Source organism: Chinchilla lanigera, unplaced genomic scaffold, assembly GCF_000276665.1.
Source record: "Chinchilla lanigera isolate Chin_1 unplaced genomic scaffold, ChiLan1.0 scaffold00104, whole genome shotgun sequence".
Taxonomy (NCBI): domain Eukaryota; kingdom Metazoa; phylum Chordata; class Mammalia; order Rodentia; family Chinchillidae; genus Chinchilla; species Chinchilla lanigera.
The window spans coordinates 955546-971935 of record NW_004955505.1 but is presented as its reverse complement, the minus strand read 5'-3'; the positions used below and the strand labels follow the sequence as shown (position 1 = coordinate 971935).

General features: G+C 38.7%; 1 protein-coding gene across 1 annotated transcript in view; it reads right to left on the bottom strand.

Moving 5' to 3' along the window:
- The window catches only part of Kif21a (kinesin family member 21A), a gene marked incomplete at its 5' end in the record, with an annotated part of 66786 nt that overhangs the window by 28104 nt on the left and 22292 nt on the right, over positions 1-16390 (bottom strand). Inside the window, 14 exon segments of the mRNA XM_013505950.1 lie at positions 222-276; positions 703-763; positions 4911-4931; positions 5421-5586; positions 7303-7404; positions 7788-7982; positions 8137-8290; positions 8441-8655; positions 8763-8831; positions 11748-11855; positions 12922-13121; positions 13597-13785; positions 14195-14309; positions 14711-14801. Of these exon segments, the coding sequence (XP_013361404.1) occupies positions 222-276; positions 703-763; positions 4911-4931; positions 5421-5586; positions 7303-7404; positions 7788-7982; positions 8137-8290; positions 8441-8655; positions 8763-8831; positions 11748-11855; positions 12922-13121; positions 13597-13785; positions 14195-14309; positions 14711-14801 (1741 nt within the window).

Here is a 16390-nt window from a genome sequence, read left to right as displayed (position 1 = left end):
CAGTAAGTTCCAAATTCTAACAAGATTCTTCAAAAAAACTTGTTAAAGAGTCACTTAAAGAAGAATAGGAAAAAAGTAAATCTTTTATAAATGGAAGATTTTTGGGAAAAATATGCCTACTTGGTAGTACGTTAAGAGCCAAATCTGAAACCTGTGTGCTGAATAACAGCAGTAATGAAGAACCGGGACAGATGTTTGCCGGCATCTGCAGTTCTCCTTACCTTGTTTTTTGGTCTCATTTCACCGCAGAGCTTCATAAGGTCTGAAGACAGACTGCTGCACACAAAAGGAAAGTGAGCCACAAGATTCAGTCATAGCTTATAGTCAAGAGCTGCACGCTTACCGCTCTCTGTTCACAGCTATGAAAAGATGGTATGGGTATGGAGAACACAAGAAGGCGCTACTTAAAGTCAAAATAAATTCATTAAGAAATAACGCATTCTTTAAACGCTGGTGTTTTTATTTTAAAGTGATTAAAGTGATATAGTGCTTAAATATGATTTAGTTTAATCTGTATTAAGTGATTAAAATGATATGGTGATTAAACATGATTTAGTTTGGCTCCCATATTATTGTTTCTACTGCTATTCATTAGCCATAATATTCACAATTATTTGTTTTCTAGCAATTGCTACAAGATAAAAGCATGAAAAGCCTTACAGGAACAAGTCAAACCTATTCAGTCTCTGAAGGCTTTCTTACCTTCCTTCAGATCCAGGGCTGTTTAAAGGTGCGTCTTCATCAGAACTCTCCTCTACATTTTCTACGTTAAAAAAAGAGTCCAAAATGCGTTAGCCACATGTCAGAAGCGGTGAGCACAATCCCTATGCTACAGAAACATCAGCTCAATACCTCAACACGGGCTCTGTGGTCTTAGTAGGTGAATGAAAATAGAACTGTGGAAAAATATTTCTAAGAAATTCCTTGATTATATGTTCTGAGGGAAATGTGTTTAAAACAGGAAAAGCGTAAATTTAAATAATGATACATGGGAGAATAACATATTTATAAGATGGGACTGAAATAATGTATTTACCTGAGTATGTGTAATTATATAAATATACTTTTTCAGGGTCATGTATTTTTATCCTGCACTATCCACATGGGCAAAAATCTGATGACTAAAAACACAAGGTTAAAATAAATGCTGCATGAGTTTCCTTTAAGGCCTGAGTCAGTCATTAACACTACATAAGTGAAGACACAGTTGCTACACTTAAATATTTATCCTTTTTAATTTTTTAAAACTTTTGCCTTCAAGTAGAGAGCGTACGAAGGTACTCAGAAGTCACACATTAGCATGCAGCCGTTCACATGTACACAGAAGACAAAAACAAGAGGTTTGCATGCACAGTTTTATAAACTAATACAAGCAAACCACTGCTATTTCAGAACAACTGTAGCAGACTAGAAAAAAAGGGGAGAACAAACATATAAAACAAGTAGAAAAAACATTAAATGAAACAGTCACAGAAGATAAACTATTTAAAATGTCAGCAAGCTCCTAACATAACTTTTTAAATATACACATTTTATTGTAAAATCATTCCACGAAACTAAAGACAATATTATGAGAAACGTATGTTAACAAAATATACAGGATTCACTTTCTTTTAAAATTTTTAGCATGCAGGTGAAATCTGGCAATTCCTAGCTTTCCGTATGGTCTGGCTCTGTGCTGATTTCCCAGGCTGGTGCCCACACAGAGGGAATTTGCCTTCAGAAGTGAAATGTGTAACTCACAGCCCACCATTCACGGGATAATTGAGAGTTAAGGTGACTGAATTTGTTGATAATACAAACAGTAAGGTTATAAATAACCTCTGTTTTCCTCTGCGAAAGCAGGCTGAGATTTGCTGGTATTTTTCTTGCAGGGTGGGGCAAAGCCAGCCAGAATTCTAAGCATTATGGGAGTGCTTAGGAAAAACCACGGAACTCCTCCTTGTGTATCACGCCTTCTTTAGGGATAATTATGTCTTCACATAACCAACCTGGCCAGACCAACGCGGGCTCACCCTGACAGTCAGCAGCTCAGACCCAACTTCAGGACGGAGATGGACCTGAAGTACTGGGATTTTCTGGGCAGTGGCCATGCCATCGCCTCACTACTGTACTCCCACCTCTGAGACATGAACTGTAGCCCCAGGCCAGCAGCTGTTCTCACGATAACAGCTTTCCGCTGAAGGCAGAAACAAAATTCCCACATGTCCTAATATTGATCTACATCAGGATAAACCTTCACAGTCTAACTTCACTGGAAGTTAACCAAACCGTGTTACACATATATTTATGTTAAAAGGTAAAGAAAAGACTCTATAGCAAGGCTGGGAGTTCTATCTTTAGAAACATTTGCTTGCAAAACTACACTTTGGCTGACATACGAAAACTTAACTTTCAGAGTCCCCGGTCAACACATAACTAATAATAAAGGCCGCTCACTCTGCCTAGACCATGCCAACAACGGAGCCCACGCTGATGCTTATTTTCCTTCCGGAGTCTAGAATTCTGGTATGTGCTCAACAAAGGACAGCAGTGAAAGCCCTTGGACACCGAATGCCTAAAGGATTTCCCTGGCAAAAAAGTCACACATATATTGCTGCATTTTTCTTCGGGAGGAAAGACTGAATTTTGTGTGATCTCTCAGGGGTGAGAAAGACATAAGAAAGCTTGCGCTTGGGTTCCTGGAATCTCCATCTACGTCATTTCCCCTTTTGATCCCGCTCTGGGTCCTTACCACACTCTCATAAATCTTAGCCAGAAATACAACTACATGCTGAGGCTCATGAGTCCTCTATCAAATCTCCAGAGATAGGGGTGACTTGGGGGACCCCAATAGAACTCGGAGAAACAAGGAGAAAAGGTTATGAAAGTGCAAGCCTCGTGGCAGGGGTGTTGGCCCTGGCTCAGCCACCGGGCTTAAATGCCATCCCAACCTGTCCTGCGCTTGTTGCTCCAGAGCGGAACCCTGTTTGTAGGCATCATGCACAAAATATCACAGTGACATCTCCATGTCTTAGTCATGCTGCCCCGCCTCCTGGAATGACTCTTTTCTGACCCCCTTCAGCATTACCTTTTAGTTCAAATGTCACTTCCTCCAGAAAGCCTTCCTCAGGACCTCTATTCTTTCCTGTGTCCCATTCCTCCCTGAGTGCATCTCCCTCCCTCCCTCACTGTAACATCACAGTCCCTTCGCCACCGGCTCACTCAGCATCAGGTCACTGCAGACAGATTAGAGTCTCACTCATCTCTGAATCCAGCACCTTGGCAATAAATTCGAGAGCTAACTGAAAGTTTTTAAAGCAAGGTATCTACGACTAACTTCTGCGGGTGTAACTTCCAGCTCCTCTGGTCTAGACAATGCCCCCAATCTCTGGGGGAAAATTCTGCCGTGAGTCACAGGTTACTCATCTGAATGGGTTTGTACTCTGCTTCCTACTCTTCTTCAAACTGTACACTGAAAGTTGTTTGCAAGTTGCAAAAAGCAGCACTGCTCATCAAATTAGCAGCCTCATATTTTTCTGCATAAAAGGACGGCAAAGAATTTTTCTTCCAAGCTAAAAGAGATCACAGATTTCTATCAATGGAGACACTAAGAAAAACAAAGAGGAGGAGGAAGAGAAGGACCAGCACAAGGAGGAGAAAGGAGAAGAAAAGACTAAGAAGGAAGAGAAAGAAGAGGAAGAAGTGTAGGAAGAAAGAGAGAAAAAGAGGAGGAAAGAAGGATGGGACCGGGAAGGAACAGAGTAACAGGGAGGAAAAGGAGGAGAAAACTTGCTTGACAACACACAGAATGGCAAAAATGCTGTTTATAATGCTAGGTACTTGAGTAGCTTAACACAGTTCCTTTTAATCACTCCTAAGTGGTCTTGTACTTCTTTACCATAGCTTGAACAGATCTGCATATGCATATTATACTATACTACACATACAATGCAGGTGACCTCAGGGAAATACTAATTTGGTATTAACGTGCAGTGTAAAAATCAAATAGGTCTTATGTTTTATTTCTCTGACAACTTATCCTCTAAAAGAAAAGCAGATTCACAGATCATGTTCATTCTAATCACTCAAAGAGATGACTACACTTATATTGCTTTATCTCTTTGAAGTGTAAGTACTTAGAAAAGTTCATAGCTGTGTAATTTGGGGAAAAGTTCTGAGCAGGTTTTTAAATAATTTTAATTTTTAAAAAACTTCTCTAAAATAATCATTCAAAATTATCACCAGTAATAAAATTTCCCCAATACTCCTGGTCCTAGCCATGCATCATCACGAAGGGGAGGCCGAGATGTCACCAGTGTGTCGGGGTAGTTCACGCAGATTTTGGAGAGTAAGGAGAAAATGTTAAAAAGAAGCCTCTAAACTCAGTGACTTCTAAAGCCCCTTCTATCTTGAAATTATTATGCTTATGATTATAAATACGGTATACTTATATAATTTTATTCAATTTATAATATCAAGTGTGCCTAATCTTTTTATAAAAATAAAGAGAATCTAGCAAATGTATACCAAAGATATATATAAAAGAACGTTATTTGTGAGGTTAAAACAACAGATGCAAGTTAATATATACAGATATATACTTAAAAATCAAACAGAAACACTTATTCTGTGTTTTCCTACAAGAAAGAGAAAGAGCTCACAAAGTTTATGAAACTGGAGCCCAAATACTAAAAGAGACAATTAACTAAAACATTCTCTAAACACCTGAAAATTTTAAAATCAGGAATGTTTAATAAAGACAAAAGACGGTATGTTTGTGATCATGGATACATTTCAAAAAAAAAATCATGCACAAAACAGTTGGCTGTCAATGAAAATTTTCAATATAAAATGTACCACCATTAGTGTACATGAACAATTAGTAATTCATGCAGCTGTAGGGTACACAGAAAGCTAGACATACTTACCTAATGGTACGCTATCTAGATCTGTATCAATAACAGCAAAAGGAAACAAAAAGCAATACTCCAATCAAAACAGATCCAATGTTAAGAACTCTCACATAAAACAAGATTATGTAGCATTTATAAGACATACGGAATAGATGCCATAGCAAACACTTATAAATTTATTTTAGGGCAGTTAGATATGCAGAGAAAAGTAATGAAACTTGGTTAATCTTTTAAGCTAATTAAATAACCAATTCATTACCTTGGTTGGTCTTCTTTGTCCATAAAAACCAATTGCTTAATAAGGTAAAATAAGCCTTTTTAAAATTGGTAATCTTCTTGGAACTATAACAACTACTTCCCCCAAAGTTTCCATACACATGCAAATTAAAGAAAGAATAATTATGACAAGCATAAGTAAGTATAGCATCTATTCAGGCAAGCCATAGAGGAAGGAGATACACTATAAGCATATTCAAAGAGTAATGCTATCATGCAACTTGTTAGTTAAAACTTCATCCAAATTACCTTGTAAAGCATGGCCTAGTAAAGCGTCCAGCTCAGGATTTAATTCTGCTTTCTCCTTCAACATGTGGAATAGGAGCTGGTTCTGCGTAGCACTGGTTATTTCAGTTTGTTTGAGCCGACCTTCAAGTACTTTGATTTGGGCCTCTTTCTGGGCAGCCTGAAGACCCTGCAGTGATGACCACAACAATGAATTTCTTAGGTCATACAAAATGCCATCAACCACACAAAGATGTGCACTGCAGAGCAAATGTATACAACACATGGGCTTTGACCTCAGACACACCTGGGTGCATCTGGGTTCCTTACTTACAAGCTTAGAAACCTTGGACAAGTTTACCCATCAAAACGTTATCCCCTTGAATCTGTTTCCTTACATAAAAAGACACGAACAATACCTATGTTCTGGCACTTGTGAAGATAAAATGAAGGAACATAACATTAAATGTCCAGCATACTCCCACAGAAGACAAGGGAGTCAGAAGTTGTTATCACCTTTACTGGTAACATATTAGAATATTCACATTTGTTTTTCTGTTTTGTTGTGCTTTTTAAATTTATTTTAAAAATAAAAGAAGAAAAACATACTAACAGACATCCATTTACAAAATAGCATAAGAACAATACAAGCAATACAGAGTTACAAAGTGGTAGGAAGCTAACAATTATTGCTGTATTATGTATTGATATCTTCAAAGTGGTTTCTCAGGAAAACAAATAAAGACATGCAAGATTGATCAACTAAGTAATCATTAACTGCTCCTTTCAGTAAAGCGACAGAAGTCAGTAGTACAACTATGTGAGCTATCCTGTATATACAGACATACATAATTTCCCCTTCTTTCGTTTCTCTGTTCCCTCACCCCAGTTGCTCTTTACTTTTCAGCGTTTTCCTTTCGTTTCACAGTGTCTGTCATACCTCCTAATTTTTATTCATTCTTTCAGGTTCTTACACTAGTGAGACAATGCGGTGCTTGCACATGCAGGTCTGATTTATTTCACTTACGAGTATGGTCTCTAGCTGTGGCCATTTACCTGTAAAAACCTTGAGTTTATCTTTCTTTATACTTGAGTAATATCCCATTATATAAAAGTACAACTTTTTTATCCATTCCTCAGTGGATGGACATTTGGGTTCCTTTCACATTTTAGCAATTACAAAGTGTGCTGCTATAAACATGGGTGCACATGTATCGCTGTGATATGATGTTTTCAGATCTGGGAAAATACCCAGAAGGGGAATAGCTGGGTTGAATCGGACCTCTAGACCTAGTTTGTTAAGGAATCTCCAAACTGATTTCCACAGTCGTTTCACCAGTGTGCATTCCCACCAGCAGTGGAGAAGAGTTCCTATTTCTCCACAGCCTGACCAGCTTTGTTATTGGTTGATTTCTTAATGGTAGCCATTATTTCTGGGGTGAGATGATAGAGCACTCACATTTGAAAGAGGAGGGAGTACCACATTTTTTCCCAGCTGATCCTCTTTCTAGTTGCAAACAATCAGTATTAAGTCAGTTATGACACCAAACTGTGGACTTTTTCTTTGTTAAAGAAAAATGTGAATTATTCTTCAAGATGTTTCATCTGTTCTAACACACAAGTATAATATCTGAGGAAGTTAACCTAGATATTGTTGATTTTCTTAGCTCTAGAGAAAGGATTTAAAAATATTTCCAATTATGAATCTTCTTCTTTATATTACAAAGTTTACCAAAAAGAGAAGCATAACTACAATGAATTGATCAAGACCTGCGTGTTTTTTTTATTTTTTTTTTGATACCGGGAATTGAACTCAGGACCTTGTGCTTGCCAGGCAGGCGCTTGTGCTGCTGAGCTATATCCCTGGCCAAAGACCTGGGTTTTTAACAGGACAGGTAAAACTTACCTTGCTGATGCCCATTGCGAGGAAGTGATCTAACAGGTATCGAGCTTCTGTAAGTGTGCAGGCGTTAATGACGGCAGTGACGTCCAAGGTCTCACCTTCCTCCTGTATCAAACCAGTGTTTCATAATCATTACTTTGATCTGGATGTATTTAAGAGAAGGCAAAAGCCTAATGTACTGACTTGATAGCAGTGGAACAGAAGATGAGACTGCTCAGAAAAGTATCACGTTTGATCTCTATAGCAAGCAATATATAGCGTACTTGAAAAAGAACACATTCACAAGTTCAGAATTCAACACTAGATATAATCAATGGTACATGGGCTGTACAAACAATCAGCAAAAATCACAAAATCAGCAAAGAAATCACGAGAGCAGATAGAGAGTAGTTAAACTTGAGAATCAGATTTCAAAGTGCTTTTAAAGATAAACAAAATAATACCAAATACTTTGAATTAAGCAGTTAAGCATTCGCTACGTTACAAACCTTTGCTTCTTCCATCTGCATGATATTGGCTTGACAATCGGAAATACTGTCATTGATGTAATCTATGTTCGCGGTCAGCGACTCCATCTCCTCGTTGATGTTAATCACGTTCTTATCCCCTTCGCCGCTCTCCTTGATCAGCTTCTCTCTTCTTCTTGAAAGTTTTTCTCGTCTTTTTGTGAGTTCTTCCCGTTGCTATGGAAAATGCAGGTTATAGTGTAAGCAGCGATTTTCAGCTCCTCGTACACAGTACAATGAAAAATAAGTCAGCACCCTGGTAAGCATTCATCGTACCCAGGGAACAAATTAGGAGGAGCACAAGTAAACGTCCGCCCAGGCCGCTTCCCACCTTGAGCAGCCTGTCCATGTCGGCCTCCATGTTGGAAATGGTCATTTTCTGCATGATGATGTCCGTGACCCTGCGCTCCAGCAGCTGCCACTTCGTGCGGGCTGTCTTGGAGGCGGACACCCGGCCAGTCAATCCTCTCCTCTGGTATTTTTTTCTATAATCATATAAGAATACATACACATAATAGTCACGCACTTCTCTGATGGCACGCTGCCCACCCATGAGACCTGTTTCACTTGTGCACGGCATTCGGTACCAATGGCCACAAAAATCACGGCAGGAGGAGCGGAAGAGTCATGCAGACCTGGTGCCGTTTGCTGTGGGCGCTGGTAAGGCCTGGACCCTCGCCACAGGAACTCGCACTTTCTGCTGCATGCCTGCCCTTGACATCTCCATCTCCACAGCAGCTGCACTGGAAACTGTGTCCTGACCGGGGGCTTCCAAGGAGCTCGGCTTCCGAGTGACCCTCCCAGCCACTCTATCAGACACGGGCCTCACTTGCCGACGGAGAGCTGTAACCTGAAACAGACCGGGATCGTGTCCTTCACTCAGCCCACAGAAATACATCGCTTATTTCAAAGCCGGACTACACCGACCCCTCCCAGCGGCCAACCTGCTTACTGTACCTCTTCAGTTTTGCGACGGAGAACCACTTCTTGGTTTCTTTTTTGGGCCTCCAGAAGTCTAAGTTGATGCTGTAAGATAAATGAGTAAGTTGTAGTAGGAAAGATACAAAACTTCCAATCCTATGCTGACATATTGCCCCATTCCCCTGGAAACTAAGAGCTCTCAACAGAGTCTGAGTTATCTCTGCTCGTACAAACACAGCTCTCTCATTTCAAGAAACATAAACATATACTGATACAGCCATCCCTGCCTTAAAAAATGAGGTTATCTCTACGCCTATACTTCCATTTAACAAATGCTACAGTGCTTACTATGTGCAAATACTTTTTACTTAGGAAATAATTTTGGACTAAAAACAAACATGGATCCTAGTTCTGGTTCTATCATTTATTCAATTGCTCAATCTTTGCCAAAGTTTAGGAATTAGAGTTGGCATGAACATCCCTTCCGGCACCTAAAGTATGTTCTATAACACCTCGTGTTTGCACCCCAAATCCAAATGGATCATTCTCTTCCTGTTTATGCATATTCCTATCTCATCAGATGTCAACTGAGAAAAGGATTCTGTTTCATCACTGCCATAACCACACTGTCTCCCACGGTGATGGACACAGAGCAAAAATTAATAAATATTTTTTATTAATGAACTATCAAAAACTAAAACTATCAAAAACCAAAATTAATGTATAGCTTGAGACTTGTTACTACATTAAATCTTCCTAATTAATACAAATCTCAAGTTACTTCGTACTTTTGTATGGTATACAAACACCACACTTTGCGTCATATTCAACGAATTTGACCAGCAACAATTCAGAAAGCAGCCCAAAATGCATACACACAAGTGGGAGACAGGTCCAAGTATTAGCATCGTATACAATTAGCCAGTCTCTTATCTTTATAACAGAATATCGGCACCCTATGTTCAGATAAGCTTCAAGAGTTCCATCCTCAGAGCGAATTGTTCAGTATTGATCTCACACAGCTCAGATGAATTAGTAATAAAGAAATAGTACAATTATTCTTGTCACACAAAAGATTTTATTAAAAACAAAATAAATAAGTAGAAATACTGTACCCAAATTTCCATCAATTAATGAAAGATTTTTCCAAAAGGTGCTCTACCACATAGCCATAAAAGAAAAGAGGACTGGTGCATGATACAAGATGGCAAACACTGAAAATACCACGCTAAGTGAAAGCCATATAGAAAAGGCCAGATACTGGCAGGATTCCGTTCCCATGAAATGACAGATGGGACACAAGCCATAGGTACAAGACGTAGATTTGTGGCTGCAGGGAACAAGGGCCAATGGGACAGGCTGCTGGGTGGACATGGGTTTCTTCTTGGAGTAAGGAAAATGTTCTAGAATTAGATAGTAGAGATTTTGCACAACTCTAAATACAGTAAAAACTTGAACTATACACTTTGATGACTTTTATGATACGTAAATTATGTCTCAATTTTTAAAAATAGCCAAAAATAGGCAATATGCTATGTTTCTACTTGCTTTCAATAGGAACAGATTACATAAATCTAGAATACTCTATTCAATACTCTAGGATTGAGTATGACAACTATACTAATTATTAAAATAAATTGCTAAAAAAAATATATATATATTGCTATTCTGAGGGGCAAAAAGAAAGAAATACAGCTATCAATGGTCATTTGGCCAAAATATATGTCTTTCCACCTCGTAACTCTCTCCACTTTGTCTAACTGTTCTCTTCACATCTCCAAGCAGGCTTCCCTATTCCACTTTCTAAAATGCACGATATGACCATGTTTCTCCAGAGAGGATTCGGAAAAACACTGAGCAGCAAAACAGGAACACTGCCTGAATATAATGAGCAACGAGCTGGGTGGGGGAGTAATGTTCTCGTGTCTAAAAAAATTACAAATACATTATTTCACTTAAAAATAATTGTATTTCCAAAGATTCCAAAAGAAAAACATCAGGCATAATTTGTAACCCTGACACAATTACCATCGGCACACTGGTGCACATCCTTCACCTCTTCTCATTGCTGTAATCACGTATACATGCATGAAGTACTACTTTCCACTTCATACTAGACTGTCCTCATTTTTATAGAACGATAGTATTTCCAAATCTCAATTTTTTTTTCCCCACACTGGGGATTGAACCCAGGGCCTTCACACATCCCCAGCCATTTTTCTATTTTGAGACCATGTCACTAAATTGCTCAAGCTGAGCTTGAACCTGCAATTTTCCTGCCTCAGCCTCCCAAAGTGCTGGAACGACAGGAATGTACTACCACGCCCAGTTTCTAAGTCTGAATTTTTAACGGGTAAATAGCAATCCACTAAGTGCAATGAACTGTAACGTATTTGCCCGTTACTCCTGCTGTCAAGCAACACTGTTATGTTTTTCACAATTGCACATAATGCTAAACAGCTGGGCATGGTGGAGCCGGTGGAAGCTGAAGCAGGAGGACTGCCGTGAGCTCAAGGCCAGCCTGGGCTACAGTGAGACCCTGTCTCAAAGAAAAACAAAATCAAAAAAATAATCCTCAAGTGAGGGTTTTAACAAGTAGATTTTAGAGGTTTTTTTTTTAGTCTGAATTCATAGAAGGAGAATTCCTAAGTAAAAGGGTGTGAAAAATTCTACAGGACTGATTATTATTCCAAAAACATCTGTAAAAATCTCTAGTAAAAAAATTACCTTGAAAATCATCCTGAAATTACTATCTTAAATAATACTCAGCCCAGTTCCTTGACCGTTCATCCCTTACCATTTCTATCATCAGTAAGAAATACACCTCAGTAAGACTTATCATACTAGTTTTCCATGAATCTTCATACAGAATTACTATAATCCACATACTGTAACGAGTAACATTGTATAAACTGACGCTTTTCTATGATCCTCAACCTGCACCTACGTTAGGGACTTCCTCCATTTATGACGCAGTCTTGTTCAATGTACAATAACCTGCATGAGAGTTAGTCCACTCACGTCTCTTTTACGCTGATCCTTTTTCAATTGTGCGATCTCTCTGTTTCTTCTAGATTCTGTCAGTCTAGCTTTCTCTTGTTCTTCCTTCATTTGTTTCATCAGGCGAACCTAAAATTAAACATGTACATTTATTGGTATTACTCTATCATGACATTAATTCAATAAGCTACAGGTAGGGAAGGAGGTTCTTAGAATTCTGAATACTTAACAGGAAAACAAGTGGAGTAACATTCAGTGCTTCTCATTTCTGCATGATTAATACATTGCTATTTCTATGGCATTTCTACCAAACTGCTTACTGCTCTATGCTCTTCATACTCGATGTTCAATTGTTCTATCACTTGAAGGGGATTTTGAGAATTATTATCAGTAGATGTGTGATCCTGAACAAGTTACTTTACCTCTCTACACTCTGAGGTCCTCATCTGTAAAGTGAAAATAGTATTTCCACAACACCGGACTATGGTCAGAATTCAGTGTACCTAATGGTGATTATAAAAGGGCCTCGTACATAGTAAGTACCTAACAATATGTAGCTATTATTGTTTTAACAACTACACAATATATTTCCTAAATCATTTCCATATTAGTTATTTTAAAGAAACTACATTAACTGTCATTCCAGATCTTACATACAAATGGTCCCACAACAATAAAAGGTAAAAGATCAGGATTCATATACTCTTTTTTGTCAGAGGAAGAAAACTTATACTTTTCAATGCATGGGATGGAAAAACAACAAATTCCAGATAGTAGTTACCTCTTAGGGAGTGTGGAGCATGATCAGAATGATATACACAGGAGGCTTAGGATCTGTTTATAATATTGTAAACTGGGTAGCAGATACAGTGTTTACTTTGTTATCTAAGGTTTTTTGCACGTAGGAGGTATTATTGTGTGCTTTTTCTGAACAATGTAGAGGAGTTTTAAAATAAGAAAATGCATCAAAGACTGAGAATCCCTGTTGACCACATTGTTTTCAGCTACTTCGAGGAAAGGCTTTGATGACGAGTGACTATGGGGCAGGGGGGACCTTCCACTTGCCAAAAGGAACTGCATTATTTGTAAGGCAGGGTTACTTTGGATCAAATATAGAAAGAACCACAATAATTTTTTTGCCCCAAATGACACAAGCATCCCTAACATCAGACCTTAATGAAAAAATAATCAATACCTTTGTTTTTTTCATTTCCATCACATCCTGCTGTAATTTCTTCAATTGCTTTTCGTACTGAGACTGATTTTTGAGCAACCTTGCGTGCTCTTTTTGAGCTGCCTGAAGTCTCTGCAATTCTTTGTTCATGGCTTGGAGTTTCTTTTCGTACTCAGACTTAATTTTTTTTGCTTTTTCTTCTGAGTAAGATTCCACAGAGCCTAAACGACCAATAATATTTAGACATAAATTCTTATTTCACAAATTTACAACTTATGACTAGAAAATAGTTACAAGTGAGATACCCCAAACCCTTAACTCTAGGATATCACTCAATCATTTTCTCTTAATTACCTACAAAACTTTTTTAAAATTATTAAAGTTTTTTTTAAATTTAAAAATGACCCAGGCATAAATCTAAACATTAAAACAACACACTTTATAGAAAGTGAATATAACCTAGACAGATATCAGTATGAAAAAACAAAATAGAGGCCAATATGAAAAAATAAATAATATTTAACATGAGACAAACTAATATGTAATATATAATATTAAAGCAAAAAGCACACACTTAAGACTTGAAAAACAATTTTAATGTGGCTTCTCATTCTTCCTCCTAAAGGAAGAGAAGATACAAACCCACACAGGTGCTGCAGTTTGAACGCCCGCCCGCACTGCACGCACGGCTCTTACCTAAGTTCTGAAGCACCTGGTCTCTCTCCAGCTGCGTGTCCCGAATTTTATGCTGCAGCATCATCAGCTTCTCCTCATACTGCTTCTTCAGCGTCTGCAATCTCTTCTGGCTGTTTTCTAGTTCGTCAATCAGCTTTTGCTTAATTGCAATTTCACAAGTAATATTTGCTAAGTCTGCTTGGTAATTGGCTATTTATAAAAGAAGAAAATAAAAATACTGAGAATAGGCCAAGATCGTATAATTCTAGCTTTTACAGAAAAAGGTGAGATCCATCGTCCACGGTTATGTATTCACGTGGCAGCTGTGAGGGGTATCTCCTGGGTAACCCGAATTCTAAAAAGGTGAAACAGACAGTGCTCGCCTTGGTCAGAGCCACAGATGCCATTTGTACTAGAGAAGAATGGAAATAACCAAATGGCTAAACCCAGTAAGCGAAGGCGCTCACCTGCTCCGCACACGGGCCTTGCAGGGCATAAGCAGCTCAGCAGCCATGGAAGCTGCCTTCATTAAGCACGCAGTGGGGAATGTTAAGTTCTCTATTGTGGTTCAAATAAGTTCCCAAAATGAATTTCTGCCCTCGTACAAAACAGCAAGTACCTTTTTCATCCGAATCAGAATCTGACTCGTCAGAGCTTTCCCCTCCTTCCATGTCATCTTCTTCTTCTTCCTCCTCTTCCTCATCCTCGTGATCACTCACTTCCTGACTCTCCTCCTGAAATGGGATTTGTGACCATGGAAAGCACAGCGTCGGTGAAACGAACCGACTGCCTCCCTAAAAGACTGCTGGATGACAGAGTCCAGAGGCACGAATCTTCACTTTTCATGAGTTCAAAAAGCACCCCAAGACTTTAAGGTCATTATATAATAATTTTCCTTCAAAGAGTACGTCACTCCTCCTAGTATTCTATCACCTCGTACAGCTCCTGCTTTCACAGCTCACCAGATCAGAGTTGCCCATGCTCTACGGCTCACACTTGAGAGGAACAGTAGTCCCGAAGGAAACGGTATACACCGGGTGTATGACAACAGTTCCTTTTTCTACATATAAAGGTACGGTTTTCTGCAACCAAAAACCTGTGTCTAAAATTTCCAAGTTCATTCTTCTACACTTACCACTTCTAAGTCATTGCTTTCTCTTTCAAGAGCACCTTTTTCTTCTTTCTTCTCTTGGTCAGTGTCTGCATATTCCTCTTTACCGGCCAAACTAGAAAAGAAAGTAAGGGTATGTTGTTAAACAACAGAGGGAAACTGTTCACATTTCTCTCTCAGTTTTTTAAAAACTACTAACTGTCGATAGGAACTAAAACAGCTGCTCAATTGACTAAGCAAACTATCCTATCTGATGCTTGAGAGAAATACAGAAATCACCATTCAACCAGTAACACAATGATTTTTTTTTTCACAACATGACTGGAGAAATGCTCGTTTCCTAGGAATACTGAGAAGCAGATTACACCCTGAAGCATAAGATCTGATGAGATATCTAAGAACTAGTCAGAGGACAGCCAACTGCCTACAATGTAAGGCAATTTCAATTCAAAAGGAAAAAAACTTACACTTTTGTTTTCTCATGTGAATACATAAAAGTGTGCTCATATAAACACAAGTCTATAAAAACTTCATTTTTATTAATACATTAATGAGGCTATGAATACATTTAAAGATCAAAATGAGCTATGCCCTCAATGAGTCTATCTGCACTGGCTCTGTCCATCCTAGTGCTCGAGTTTTATTAAACCATCTCCACAGCACAGAGCTATTCCTTACTACGTTCTCGCAGAACGGGCCTTTGCATGCCAAAACTGAAGTTCAAGCTGCCCGCTGACTGAACTGGAAATTCCAGCACTGGCCCAAGATTCTCCGTACACTTGGAACCTCCTCTCCTGCTGTCTAATGTTTACAGCCCTAACTGCACACAGGTTGGTGTGAGATCACAGTTAGAGCTAAACTACTTCAGCCCTGATGGTCCCGAGAAAGACAGAGTACGCAAGCTTCTGCACACTGCAATTATTCTGATCTTTCTGGGGTTCAGGAACCATGACCAGCTATGCGCAGAGGCTACCCTTCTGTTCACTAGACTTCACACTTAAGTTCAGCAGTACTAGGACTGTGAACTTGAAATGAATCTCCATGCTTCTGAGCTATTGCAACATGTTTAAATCACTACAAATAACAAGAATATTTGGATGAGGCAATGTTCTCCAAATAAAATTCCTCTAGAAAGAACTTCGAAACTATCAGAGTACATTCGTAACAGCTATTATCATTCAGCTCTTCTGATATATTAAATAATGTTCCAAATCTGTAGATTTATGTTTAGTTTCTAGACAAAATATTCCATCCCATTAGGCCCTGTTATATTATTTAATGCTGCTTAACCCTAGGCTTCTATTCTCATGTATTTTTGTACTTACAACAAAATGAGTATGTTTCCCTTACAAGTGCTTTCTAGAGTCTGTAATTTACGTTTGTGGGATTTTTTTATTTGCTATCTATTTCCCCCACTAGACTGAAAGGTTCATGACAGTGAAACCATCGTGTCCGTGTGGTTGAGCACTGTACCCCCAGTGTCCAAGGCCTGGCATGTAATAATTTTGAGTAGTATTTGCTAAATAAATCAGTGCCTATGACTGTGCACAAGCACCTCTGTTTGAACATGCCTGTGCTTCACACAGTAGTTAGGTTGGAAAAGAATGAAAGGTTTCAAAACTGCATGGAAAAAAGCACACCTCTGGAATGGGAAGAAAGTACCAGTAACAGTACTAATAAAATGGTCTTAAGTGCAGTCAAGTA